Genomic DNA, 13924 nt, shown 5'->3' with positions numbered 1-13924 from the left:
GGGCCCAGCATGGTAGACTAATGGTTAAAGTCCTTGCCTTGAATGCGCCAGCATCCCATATGGGTACCAGTTCTAGTCCCAGCTGCCCTACTTCCCATTTGGTTCCCTGCCTAGGGCCTGGAAAAGCAGCTGAGGACAGCCCAAAGCCTTCAGACTCTGCATGCGTGTGGGTGACCTGGAAGAGGTTCCTGACTCCTGGCTTCAGATCAGCTCAACTGTGGCAGTTGCGGCTGCTTGGGAAGTGAATCAGCAGATGTAATATCTTTCCCTCTGTCTCTCCTCCTCTCTGTATATCTGATTTTTCAATAAAAATAAATAAATACTTTAAATAAATCCTTTTTTAAAAAGGCTTGGGGCTGGTGCTGAGGCACCAGCAGATTATACTGTTGTTTGCAATGTTTGCAGCATTTCGTATTAGCAACAGTTCAATACTTGGCTGCTCTGCTTCCAATCCAGCTCCCAATGTATCTGAGAAGGCAGTAGGAGATGGCCTAAATACTTGGGCCTCTACCAGCTGCACAGAAGACTTGAATAGAATTCTGGGCCCCTGGCTTGGCCTGGCCTAGCCCTGGCCATTGTGGTCAAATGACAAATGAAATACAGTATGCAAGATCAACACCCCTGCAAACCCTCAACCTCTCCCCTCCTGTCAACTCCATCTTTCACAGAAATAGCTTGTTTTAAAAAAGTCTGTATACATAACAAAAATGGTTACTCACCGAGGTCAGAGATACCTACAAAGGAAAAGAACAGGTATTTTTTAAGTACATAATGCTTAAACAATTGATTATTTTATGGTAACATTCAAACAAACTAGAAGCACCAAGGAAATGTGTATTTTGTATCACAAAGAAAGTAACAGTACACTTCCTGTAATAGAAGTAGACTACAAAACAATAGATAAATTCTAACATTTCAGAAAACAAAACAATCCTTGACACTGAATGTAGTTTTTGTTTTACAGGACTCATCTCCATTCACCAAAGCAATAAGCTTGGACTTTTTTAATAGAAACTACAACTTTCTTTGATCCCTCCCATTTGCATTAATTTATACATCCCATAGTTCTGACACTATGTTCTATGCACCAAGCTTCTGCTAACACTTCAGTCTTTTTTTTCCCTTTGAAAACTTTTCAAATAGTAAACTCACATTTAACCTATGTTAAACGTACACATATTTTGCTAAGAACTACAGCTGCCTGATCTGAGAGTATGAAAAAAAAAATATATCTGGTACAATCTGGATGCTGCTTTAACGCTAATTCAAGTCCTACCTACTCTGCTTCTGATTCAGCTTCCTCTTAACATACCCGAGAAGTTAGTGGCAGATGGTTAAAGTGTTTTGGATTCCTGCCCCTCTTGTGGGAGGCCAAACAGAGTTCCTGGCTCAAGGCTTCAGCTTAATGGCTGTTGCAGTCATTTAAGGAGAAAACCAAAAGGTGGTTCTCACTCTTTCACTCTGACTTCCAAATAAGAAAGTTAATAAGGGGTCTGGTGGCGTGGCCTAGCAGCTAAAGTCCTCGCCTTGAATGCACCAGGATCCCATATGGGCGCCAGTTCTAATCCCAGAAGCTCCACTTCCCATCCAGCTCCCTGCTTGTGGCCTGGGAAAGCAGTTGAGGACGGCCCAAAGCTTTGGGTCCCTGCACCCATGTGGGAGATCCGGAAGAGGTTCCTGGTTCCTGGCTTTGGATTGGCGCAGCACCAGCCATTGCAGTCACTTGGGAAGTGAATCATCGGATGGAAATTCTTTCTCTCTGTCTCTCCTCCTCTCTGTATATCTGACTTTGTAATAAAAATGAACAAATCTTTAAAAAAAAAGTTAATAAAGAAATAGATTTAATTCCTACACCATACTGGATTGCCTATTTCAGGTACCGGTTTGTCCACCTGAAATCCACTATTCTGTTAATGTGTATCTGGGAAGGTAGCACATAGCTCAAGCAACTTGGTCCTCGCCTGCCCACATGGGAGACCCAGACTGGGTCTTGGATTCCTGGCTTCTCTCTGGTGCGGCCCTGCCTGTTGTAGGCACTTACAGTCAAACAGCAAAAGAACGCTCTGAAATGAAAACACAAAAATTAAAAATATCTATTTTTTTTGTCAGTCTTGATTATTCCTCGCCATTCAATTTCCCTAGCTGGCCATGATGCAGACAGAACTCCTGCACTAGTCTTTACTGTCTTAGCTATCTGGACAAGTATGTTCCCATGATGCAAGCCAGAAACCTTCAGCCCACATTAGAAATTTGGTTTCAGCATTCAAACAGTACTTTAATTTTCTCATGACTGGTAATCCCCGTTATGTGTAGCATTCACACATCAAATGTGACTTCTTCCTGTTTTGTGGTGTTACCCGCTTCAGCATCAGAGTTCTCTGCTGTGTAAGCTTTTGCAAGAGGATTTCCTTCTCTTTATAGGGTCTGAGAACAAATTCTCCCTGCACTGCTGTGTTGCCATTGGGAGGTCATAAAGTATGCTGTAAGCAATTAATTAGTGCTTTCAAGATGCTCACAGTGGTTGCATTATATACATATTATTTTAAACATAGTTATGGTTCTAATGACATTCTCCCTTGGATTACACACTTTGAGTTGCAGAGATCAGAATGTAATGATCGTGGACCATAAATTTAAACACTGGCTGGGACTCATGCTCATTTGAGCTAAAACAATAAAAATACACTCACAGGGTGTCATCTGTCATCACTCTGGTTGAAATAAAAAGTTGCAACAATGTAGCAGAATATGGCTGCTACAAAGTCTGGATTAGATGAAGAAGCTAAAGCAAGCTTAGATTAGCCCATTAGTCATTAAAATAACAACAACAATCATTAAAACAACAACAATGCGTCAGTTGTACTTACTCATCCCTTTCCAGCCAGGAAGGACTTCTGGTGTAATACTGTCTAGTTCTCGTTTAAAGTCATCCCGGGCTTGGACCACCAGCTCATGGTACTGAGACACAACTTTAGCCTCCGACTGAGCTGCCTGGACCTGCACAAGGACAAGGGGTATGTGGCTAAACTTAACACAAAATACACAAACATTCCGAGCAGCTGAAGTGATACTGCTTCACGTGTGTCTGTCTGGCATGAATGTGTGGACAGACATCTGGAGCTCAGCAAAAGCAGTTACGCCTTGTCTGGAGCTCTAATCCCTCTGCCAGGGCCATGCGCACGCCCTCCATCCTTCTCCGGGTCATGTCAATAGTCCTAAGTGGCAGTAACTCACAACCAAGAAAGTTCCACATTACAGACATTGTCAACAGTACTGAAACAGCACTTAAGTGTCCTAGCCAAGGTTTTAAAAACAGTAACATTCTTTGCAAGGACAAAAGGGGAGAGATGGTAGGAATCTTATTATTTTCTTGAACTCTTACCAATGAAAGGATTGCTTTACATGAAACTTCTGAGCTAATCAACACACCTTTTTGACCACATTATCCAAATCCACAATCATGTTATGAAGTTTCCCTTCTGCTGCAGTTACATGAGCCTTGGCCCCAGCGACCTCTTTTTTCTTTGCATTTTCAATTACACTTTTCATTTTTTCTAACTCTTCTCTGGAAACCAATGAAAGAAAAAAGATTTAGTACAATTCCTTGCCAACTAGACTTCTGAAGTAAGTGCAAACATTAAAAATCTACAAAACAGGAAAGGCATGAGTAAAAACACAACAGGTTTTACACTCAAAAGGCAGAGAAGCATGTGAGAAGCAGCTGAGGACACGTCACACCGACCAGAGCGAGAAGCTCAGAGCTCCTGGGGTCTATGGGAGCCCTGCTGGCAGCAGACAGACTTCCAGCCACCAGATGCCACTCCCATCTGCTGCACACCACTGCAGAGGATTACAAGGAATTCATGAGAAAGACCTGGCACAGTGGCTGGCACATGAACACTCATGAGATTGCAGGGTTAAGCTCATGTCCCTGCCAGTGAGAAGGAACTTAGGGAAGGCAAAGGCAAGGGAGACGGCCAGGCAGCTCACTGAGCAAATTCGTCACTGCATCTCAGGAAGTCCCCACAATGAGACTGCTTCAAAGGTCAAACAGACTATGGCATAATGATCACAAAACACAGAACCCAGCACCCTGACATTTAGTCCAGCGATGTGAGCATAACACCTTCAGCTTGTAAGAGGGGCTGGCACTGTGACATAGCACATTAAGCCTCTGCCCAGGACACCAACGTGCCATATGGATCCCAGCTGGGATCCCTGCTGTTCCACTTCTAATCCAGCTCCCTGCGAATTGCCTGGGAAATCAGTAGACAATGGCCAAACTGCCTGGTCCCTTGCACCCTAGTGGGAGATCTGGAAGAAGCTCCTGGCTCCAACTTCAGAATGGCCCGGCTCCAGTGTTTGTGGCCATCAGGGGAGTCAATCAGCAGAGAGAAGATGTCTCCTTCTCTTAGTAATATTGCCTTTCGAATAAAAATAAATATACCTTCAATAAAAAATCTCCTAAAACACATGTAGGTTTTGTCAGGAGGCTTTTCTTTCTCTATTAATAATAAATAAGAAAAACAGCAAAATTGTGGATGAAAAATAACTATTCCATACTGTTGAGAATCTTAATCAAATTTAGGCTTCCACTATCAGAGATTGATTTTATACATGGGTTTGCTAATCAGTGCCAGATTCAGTCAACTTCCTGGTTTAAGATGAGACAAAATCAATTCATGTGCAGTTAGGGCAAACAGCTCATGACATCTTTGCTGAATTCTACCAGACTGCCAAAACCATCCCAGCAAAATCTTGAAACTATCTTGGGCTCCCAGTCATCCATAGACCTACATCTCCTAAATAAGGATCTAAACCAAAACTGACATTCACAAAAGATTATCTATGTTAGTTTCTGCCAAATTCATTTCCCGCTGTTTTATTCTCTTCCCTGGTGCCAATCAGACACAGCATAGACATTGCAAGGAAAGGCATCTCTGCCTCCTTTCAGTATTTTACAGACAGCACAACGAAGACCCAGCCCAGAAAACCACCAGGAGGCCCTAATTACTTGTTAAAGTCCATGAGTAATTACTTGGCTTTGAGAAGGGCGTCAGCAGCTTCATCTACTGCCTTTCTGCGTTCCTTCAATGCACCCTCCACTGTACGCCACTGAGCAGACTTCTTCTCACCTGAAGCCTAAACAGAATTGTAATTAGGTAAACATGAATGGCTGTCAACATTGTCATAAGATAGCTAGAGATTAAACACTAAATACATCTCAATAGTGGGCAGCGTGGTGGTGTATAAACCTAATCCTCTACACATAGTGCTGTATCTCATATGGACGCATCTTCAAGTCCTGGTTGTTCCACTTTCAATCCAGCTCCTGCATATGGAAAGGGGACAGCAGTAGAAAATTGCCCTGCATACAAGAAAGAACCAGAGGAAGCTCTTGGCTTGCAGCTTCAGACCAGCCCAGCTCTATATATTGCAGACATTTGGGGAGTGAACCAGTGGATTGACAATCTCTCTCTATCCTCCTCTATAAATCTACCTTTCCAATAAAAATAAAAAATCCTGGGCCCAGTGTGGTGGGCTAGCAGCTAAAGTCCTCACTTTGTATGCGTCAGGACTGCATATGGGCACAGGTTTTAATCCTGGTGGCCCTGCTTCCCATCCAGCTCCCTGCTTGTGGTCTGGTATAGCAGTGGAGGACAGCCCAAAGCTTTGGAACCCTACACCCATGTGGGAGACCCTAAGAGGCTCCTTCGGATTGGCTCAGCACCAGCTGTGGTGGTCATTTGGGGAGTGAATCATCGGATGGAAGATCTTCCTCTCTGTCTCTTCTCTAATCTGTGAATCTGCCTTTTTAATAAATTATTTTTTAAATCTGATTTTATGCCTAAAAACTATTCCTAACTGAACCAAATAGACTCATAAAAGCACATAAAGGTCAATGACAAATCTGGGGACCAAATGTGTTTCCTCTGTTACGGCATGCCTGTTTACTGGGGTTCATGCATGATTTACCCCAGCCAAGACCAAATGCTTCCATACACTGCTTGTAAAAAGGAATTAGGTAAAATAGGCACTATGTGCACAAGCAACTTCTTTTACTATGAGTTAAAATCCTTTGTTAACATTTCAAAACATGTGCTCATACAGTTTTCTGTTTTGTAACTTTAGCTGTTAATGCCAAATCTTAGTCAGCTGTTACTGCTCTTTAGTAAAATCTTAACTGCAATAAATTTTACCTTTTAAAAATGTTATTTGAAAGGAAAAGTGGCAGAGAGGGAGAGACAGATCCCTTCTATCCACTGAATACACTCTTGAAATGCACACAATAGCAAGAGCTAGACTAGGTCAGAGTCAGGAGCATGGAATTGGACCTGTGTCTCCCAAATGGATGGCAGGAAGTCAAGATGCAGGTCATTATCCCGAGCTTCCCAGGTACATTAGTGGGAAGCTGGATTGGAACTGTGGACTCAGGCATTCCAATACAGGACATGGTGTCACAAACTACACATGGTGTGTTCAGTGCGAAGAGGAAAAGGATACTGGAGCACTGCGTGTGAACCAACCCCCTGATTTAATGGAATTCCTATCCTCCCCATAACTATGTAACCCAGATCTTAAATGTTGTGGTGCTTTCCACTCTACTAACTGACCTCCAATAGTTAAATTGTTCTCTCGGACGGTGAATAAAACTGAATTTCATTGAAGTTTTCAAAAGCCGCAGTTTCCAGCTACTGACATTGGAAGTCTATTTTGTCATCTACTTCTGACTGAAACAATGTAAAGTACATTTATATTTCTTCCAAGAACCACACGATTCTGAAAACAAAGTACCCACCAGGAAAGATCTTCACCCTTACGGTTTATATGTTCTGTATTTTTTTTTTTCCTTTAGGATTTACTTGAATGGCAAAGTTACAGAGAGAAAGAAAGATACAGAAAGATCTCTCTTTCATCTGCTGGTTCACTCCCCAAATGTCCACAACAATGAGGTCTGATCCAGGCCAACCACATGCGGAAAGGGGCCCAAGGATTTAGGCTATCCTCGGCTGCCTCCTCAGGAACAGTAACAGGGAAGTGGAGTAGCCAGGACTCGAACCAGCACCCACTGGGGATGCGGACACTGCAGGCTGTGGCTGAATCTGATGTACCACGGGTAATCTGATGCTGTACTTTGCATTTTACATTTATTTTAATCTTCAAATGACTTGCAGTAGACATAAATTTATATCCTGAACTACTGCATTCAATTGTAAGCCTAAGCCATTATGTTTGGAAGTGAAGCTTATTTTATACTTTGAAGTATTTAATGTAAGTTAATCATAATCGCTTAAGTAGCTACTTGGGAATACACAGGATATCTGTATCACTTCCTATAATTACATTTTAATCAAAAAGTACCTTAAAACAAAGTTTTAAAAAAGGGCTACAGATTTTAGGGCTAAAAACAAGTAACGAAAATTAATTCAAACACTATTAAGAGGGCAATCTTTGAGCCCAGCATAATAGCATAATGGTTAAAGTCCTCGCCTTGAATGTGCAGGGATCCCATATGGGCGCCAGTTCTAATCCCAGCAGCCCTACTTCCCATCCAGCTCCCTGTTTGTGGCCTGGGAAAAGCAGCTGAGGACGGCCCAAGGCCTTGGGACCCTGCACCCGCATGGGAACCCGGAAAGAAGTTCCTGGCTCCTGGCTTCGGATCGGTGCAGCACTGGCCTTTGCAGTCACTTGGGGAGTTAATCATCAGATGCAAGATCTTCCTCTCTGTCTCTCCTCCTCTTTGTACATCTGCCTTTCCAATAAAATAAATAAATCTTAAAAAAAAAAAAGGGAAGGCAATCTTCTACCATATCAACGTGGTAAGATAAAGCATTAAATGTAAAATTCCATTATAAACATATTGAAAGGCTTTTGTCAGTTGTTTTTTTAATGACAAGTACTCTAAACTGTCTTCACTCAGTGGCAAAAGCCCATGCACTGAGCAGGCAGGCAGTCCCTGGCTTACCTCCATGTCGTCCATGGCCGCTTTCAGGATGCTGGAGTGTGCGTTGACGGCCTGGACTGCAGCATTCTGAGCAGCAATGGCCTGTAGAGTGATGGAAGCAGTTTGGCTCAGAGCATCTTCTAAGCTCTTAGCTAGAGCTTAAAAAGAAAAAAAAACCAGAAAGTTGAAAACCCATCCCTTTCCCCATAACAGATATTAATTTTTTCTTTCTCTTCTAGTGAGTCTTCCATTTCATTTCCCAAAAAGTATTTTAAAATAAATACAGGTGAGCCCAGTGCGATAGTGTAGTGGCTAAAGTCCTCGCCTTGCAAGTGCCAGGATCCCATATGGGCGCCAGTTCTAATCCCAGCTGCCCCACTTCCCATCCAGCTCCCTGCTTGTGGCCTGGGAAAGCAGTCAAGGACAGCCCAAGGCCTTGGGACCCTGCACCCGCGTGGGAGACCTGGAACAGTCTCCTGGCTCTGGACTGGCTCAGCTCCGACCATTGCAGCTATTTGGAGAATGAATCAACGAAAGGAAGATCTTCCTCTCTGGCTCTCCTCTCCTCCCTCCCTCTCTCTCTCAGTGCCAGTGCAATGGAAAAACAACTGAATCCTCCCTTTGGCATTGGCATCTCATACGAGTGCCAGTTTGTGTTCTGGCTGCTCCATTCAGCTCTTTGCTAATGGCCCAGGAGAGCAGGGAAGGATGGGCCAAGGCCTTGGGATCCTGCACCCACACGGGTGATCCAGAACAAACTCTTAGCTCCCAGCTTCGGATCAGCTTAGCTCTGGCCATTGAGAGAGCTTAGCTCTCTGCCATTTGGGCAATGAGCCAGTGCACAGAAGGCTTTCTCTCTCTACCTCTCCTCTCTCTGTAAAACTTTCCAAATAAAAATGAATAAATCTCAAAAAAATATACACGACTCAACTCAAATTTAGAAATAAGTTTCAATAAAAGTATGGCAAAATAATGGTCATTATGAAGATCTATCAAAAGATTTATTACACCATTATTTCTTCTATGAACATCTACAGTTTTTCAAAATAGGAAGGATTTCAGCGTAAGGGGAAAACTGCTTAAGAAGGCTAACACATTACAAATGAAGAACATGGGGCAGGGCACGATAACCATCAATGCAACATTAATCACCAGTTTTCCTCTTTTTAAGTAACAATCATATTCGCCCAGAGCAAAGAAAAAAGAAAAAAGACGTGCATTTTCATCCCCTCATCAAGAACAGTACAATGACACACAGTAAGGATGAAAGGAAAATCACGAACGCAAATAGGGAAATACAGAGAGCAAAGGCAGCTTGAAATGGACAGTGTTTTTCTACAAATAAGTCAAAAAATTTCAAAAGAAAAATTTTAAGTAAATCAAAGCATTATTTCAAATAACATACTACCACTGAAAAATGGTCACAAAAGAAAAATGACCAAAAAATGGAAAACATATTTTAAAGGTGGAACAAAAATAAAACATGATTCTGAGAAAAAGCGGCCTAGGCTAGAGATGAACAGCTGGTGCTCCAGGTGACAGCTCCCAGCCAGGGAGCACCACACAGCGGTGCCGAGTGCAGCTCACCTGCAGAGGAAGGACACGCAGCAGAGGAGCGGGAATACGGTGACTGCATCCCACAACATGCTTGTGCTAACAGACGTTTCTGAGCATACACACCGAGAGCCACCCCCAGGGCCCACAGCGGGGCACTGCTGGGGGCCACCTGCTGTGTCAAGCCCTCCTCAGAAATCATTCACTGTGATCCAACCCTTGATAACACATCCACACAGCGCACATGCACACACAGAAAATGTCGAAGTAAACTAAGGGGCAACAAAAGTCATAAAAACTTCCACTCCACTTAAAATGAAAGATAAGGGCCCAGCGCAGTAGCCTAGTGGCTAAAGTCCTCGCTTTGCACACGCTGGGATTCATACAGACCCCAGTTCTAATCCCAGCAGCCCTGCTTCCCATCCAGCTCCCTGCTTGTGGCCTGGGAAAGCAGTCGAGAACAGCCCAAAGCCTTGGGACCCTGTACTTGCGTGGGAGACCCAGAAGAGGCTCCTAGCTCCTGGCTTCTGATCAGCTCAGCTTCAGCCATTACAGCCAGAGTGAATCAGCAGATGCAAGATCTTTCTCTCTGTCTCTCCTCCTCTCTGTGTATCTGCCTTTCCAATAAAAATAAAATCTTAAAAAAAAAAATGAATTGGACAAACAAGAGGTGAAGCAGCAGGTATCTCCATCTCATATTTATACCTTAGTTCAAGATGCTCATAGGATAAAACAAGAAAAAAATATAAATTTAAAAACACAGTAAATTCAGTTTGGAGCAGTATAGAATTCTGGAAAAAATTAAGAAGGATAAAAGTGTCAAAGTATTTCACTTCTTAAGTCATCTATTCAAGGGGCCAGTCCTGTGGTATAGCAAGTAAAGCTGCTGCCTGTAACGCCAGCATCCTACACGGGCACTGGATCCAATCCTGGCTGCTCTACTTCCAATCCACTTCCCTGCAAATGCACCTGGAAAAGCAGTGGAGCACAGCTAAAGGCCTCAGGCTCCTGCGCCCACATGGAGGACTTAGAAAAAGTTCGTAGCTCCTAGCAAGCCCAAACTGCTGTTACGGCCATGTGGGAAGTAAACTAGCAGCTGGAAGATCTCTCTTCTCTCTCTCTCCCTCTTTTCCTCCCTCCCTCCCTCTCTCCATGTAGCTCCGCCTTTCAACTAAAAACAAATCTTTTAACAAATGATCAACTATGCATAAGACAGTAAGAACTCAGAATATAAAAGGAACAAAACCAAAAACCAAAATTCAAGTAGCCAAACTAATATCCTATTGATTTAATCGTTTTGTCTCTTGCACTCATTTATACAATCCCAACATCTTGGTTCCTCAGAGTATGACAAAATCAGAGTAGGATAAAACATTAGATGGGAAAGAGGAACCATTCAAGGCAGAACAAGCAGCAACAAGGAAAGACCAAAAACTATCAACAGCTACCAAAGGAATGAACCCCACCTTGTGTCCATCAGCTGCAGCCCACTAACATCCACAGACATTAATACTGGAACACAGGGCAATAAATTGTGGTCCACATGCTTCTTTCAATAAGGAAAAACAGGAGTGCAGTGGCATAGTTGTTATCTCTGCCTGCAGAGCTGACGTCATGTAGGGTACAGTTCAAGTCGCAACTGCTCCATTTCCAATCCAACACCCTGCTAACGTGCCCAGGAAAGCAGCAGGAGTTCGCCCCGATACCCACATAGGAGACCTGGAAGACACTCCTAGTTTCAGCCTTTAGACTGGCCCTGCTCCAGCCATGGTGGCCATTTGGGGAGTGAACCAGTGGATGGAAGACCTCTCTATCCCTCCTTTTCTCTGTAATTCTGCCTTTCAAATAAAAATAAATAAATCTTCGAAAAATATGTATATACTTTTCAACTATTTTTTAAAAACCTAAACTACATAAAATTGACACGTAAAAAGCTTATTAGCTAGATACAGCACCTTCAGAATACTCTAACCAACATCAGGACTACAGGTCAAGTCCAAAAGCAGATGATAAGCCAGGAAGGGAGCCATTCTGCCCCTCACAGATAAACATACTACTTTAACTACCAAAAGACTGTCAAGCAAGTTGCCAAACACACACACACACACACACACACAATTTCTGCCCTGCTCCACCCCCAGCATAAAGAATCTTTATAATTAACCATAACAAACAAATGTAAGAGACACATGTATTACTTGGAATGTTCACCAACTGTAACTAGTAGCCCTGTCACCTGGGCACAAGTTTAGTTGGGAAGAACACAAATGATGAGATCAAAGTGAGCAGAGAAATGTCACTATAGAATCCAAAGACATGCAGCTACTGACAGAGACAGGTGTGTGCTGCTGGTTGGAGAGCAACTGAGAGATGACAGAAGTACTCCACAAGTTGTCCCATTTACATACACTCAATCTCAACTTGCTCTTGCTTTTCCTGTTGCGCAAGGCGAGCTGCAACTTCTTCAGGTGGGCGCTCCCTTATAGAAGGTGAGGATGCTTCCTCTTGCAGCAAAAGTAAACAAGAGGAAATAAAATTTCAGCACAGAGTTTTAACGGCTCACAGGGATATAAAAACACCATCGTTCACATTTGCCAGTTATGTCAACGTAGAGCAGTTTTCTGCTAAAAATTCTAAAACTACATCACTCTTCGTGATTCCAAAACGAGTTCAGGGATCAGCCCTTAACCTTCTTGGTTTCAAAGAGTTACTAAGACTTCAAACTTAACAAAAACTTTTTTTTTCTCAAGCAAAAGATTTAAAACCAGTATAAATGCATACTAACACCATGTCTAGGAGTTACCTAGGCATGAAACAATTCTGATGAACTTTCATCCATAAAGCAAAAAATATAAACCATTGAACTACCTGAAGTTACAGGTGTGGGTTTTCCTCCACCGATTTCAGGGCGATGGGTTTTTACAGATTCCTCATGCTGCACCGCAGGGGCTGGGACTGACAGCGTATCACCTGCTGCAGAAATAATTTGAGCTGCCTCTGTAGGTGCTATAAATACATGTTACTCACAATATTTATACTTTTCTGGATTAACAGAGGAAAAACACCCAAGAATCAACTACTACAACTGCCCACATCACATCTGACTCCTTAGAAACACAAAGGCATACAGTGCCGCATGTTTGAATAATTCACAAACGGGCGCTCCAATCCATTGCAAACACAAACTCACACAAACTGAATGACAGCTAGAAAAGTACTGAGAAAGACATCTTGTCAACATCATCTGCATCTTAACTGTCATTATACTCAGGCAAGGCTTCTAGAAACAGTGCTAAATCCTAGCATGTAAGAAATGGACATCAGATTTATTATATAACACAGAATAAGAACAGAGTAATGAAGAAAAGGCACAAAAGGAAGGAATTGACAAAAGAATGATTTCAATTACTTTGAAGAGTAGCAGATATTGAAAGGAGACCGTGGGCAGGAACAAGATGACATTTTTAAAAACAAAGAAGACAAGCTGGTTGTTATGGCAGAAAATTAGTGAGAGGCAGAACTCATTTAATAGGATCAGTTCATAGACATGTTTTACAGGAAAGTTTCCAAAATCAGGACTTACTACTTTAGTGATCAAAGTTTTGACAGATAAAACAATTCTAGAGATGGAATGTAAAGGAGAAGCAACAGAATCAGGTTTTCTAAACTGAAGGTCCCATTTACAAAGCCCTTAATTGGTCTCCAGGCTTCTGCCCTCAGCCACTTCTCTGTTCAAAACAGACAGAATGAAGTTATGAAAATTAAGATCAGGTAACAGCCTCCTGGTCCACACCCTCCAACACCCCGTTGCACCAGCTTACCCTCCAACACCCCACTGCACCAGCTTATCCTCCAACACCCCGCTGCACCAGCTTACCCTCCAACACCCCACTGCACCAGCTTATCCTCCAACACCCCGCTGCACCAGCTTACCCTCCATCTGGAATGCTTCCCCCCTCCAGATTTTTACATATGGTTACTTCTTTGTCTCTTTCTAGTCTTTGCTCCAATTATATCTTCCATGTGAGGCTTTCTTACCCATACTATTTAATAAAACTGCAATACTCCCCCCTAGATCACCTGACAAAATGTGCATTTTACTTCCTCTCCTTCCCTTAACCCCACCAAGAAATACCAACAGAAGTGTTCTATTAGTTTTTCCTAAAACTGCTGCTGATCACTAAATCCAAGGTGCCTAGAAGACTGCCTGGCCCATAACATTCCGTGAACCATCTACAACTAAACTGTGATTTAATCAAGGACAGGTGTTACTGCCAAGAAAGCCAAGAAGCCTGAATGTATGCTGAATAGGTTAGAGATAAGGCAAGTGTTGTACATTAGGGTGGGATTAGTAGGAAACCTGCAGATAAAATTTATTTGCAGGAACTACAAGATACTTAGCAGAGGGAAATATTGAAGAGGCTG

The 13924-nt window shown here is 42.8% G+C and overlaps 1 protein-coding gene across 2 annotated transcripts in view; it reads right to left on the bottom strand.

Moving 5' to 3' along the window:
• IMMT (inner membrane mitochondrial protein) overlaps positions 1-13924 on the bottom strand; it is a 34125-nt gene that overhangs the window by 5622 nt on the left and 14579 nt on the right. The window contains exons 5-11 of one of the 2 annotated variants that reach the window (XM_040993582.1): positions 12368-12505; positions 11908-12003; positions 7967-8103; positions 5039-5142; positions 3430-3565; positions 2868-2997; positions 720-734 (exon numbers count right to left, since the gene is read on the bottom strand). In XM_040993582.1, coding sequence (XP_040849516.1) covers positions 720-734; positions 2868-2997; positions 3430-3565; positions 5039-5142; positions 7967-8103; positions 11908-12003; positions 12368-12505 — 756 coding nt within the window. The remainder of the gene's footprint in view (positions 1-719; positions 735-2867; positions 2998-3429; positions 3566-5038; positions 5143-7966; positions 8104-11907; positions 12004-12367; positions 12506-13924) is intronic. The other variant, XM_040993583.1, reaches the window with a different exon arrangement.

Source organism: Ochotona curzoniae, unplaced genomic scaffold (genome assembly GCF_017591425.1).
Source record: "Ochotona curzoniae isolate NIBS_2020 unplaced genomic scaffold, NIBS_Ocur_1.0 contig_883, whole genome shotgun sequence".
In the NCBI taxonomy this organism is placed as follows: domain Eukaryota; kingdom Metazoa; phylum Chordata; class Mammalia; order Lagomorpha; family Ochotonidae; genus Ochotona; species Ochotona curzoniae.
This window is presented reverse-complemented; position numbering and strand designations above follow the sequence as displayed.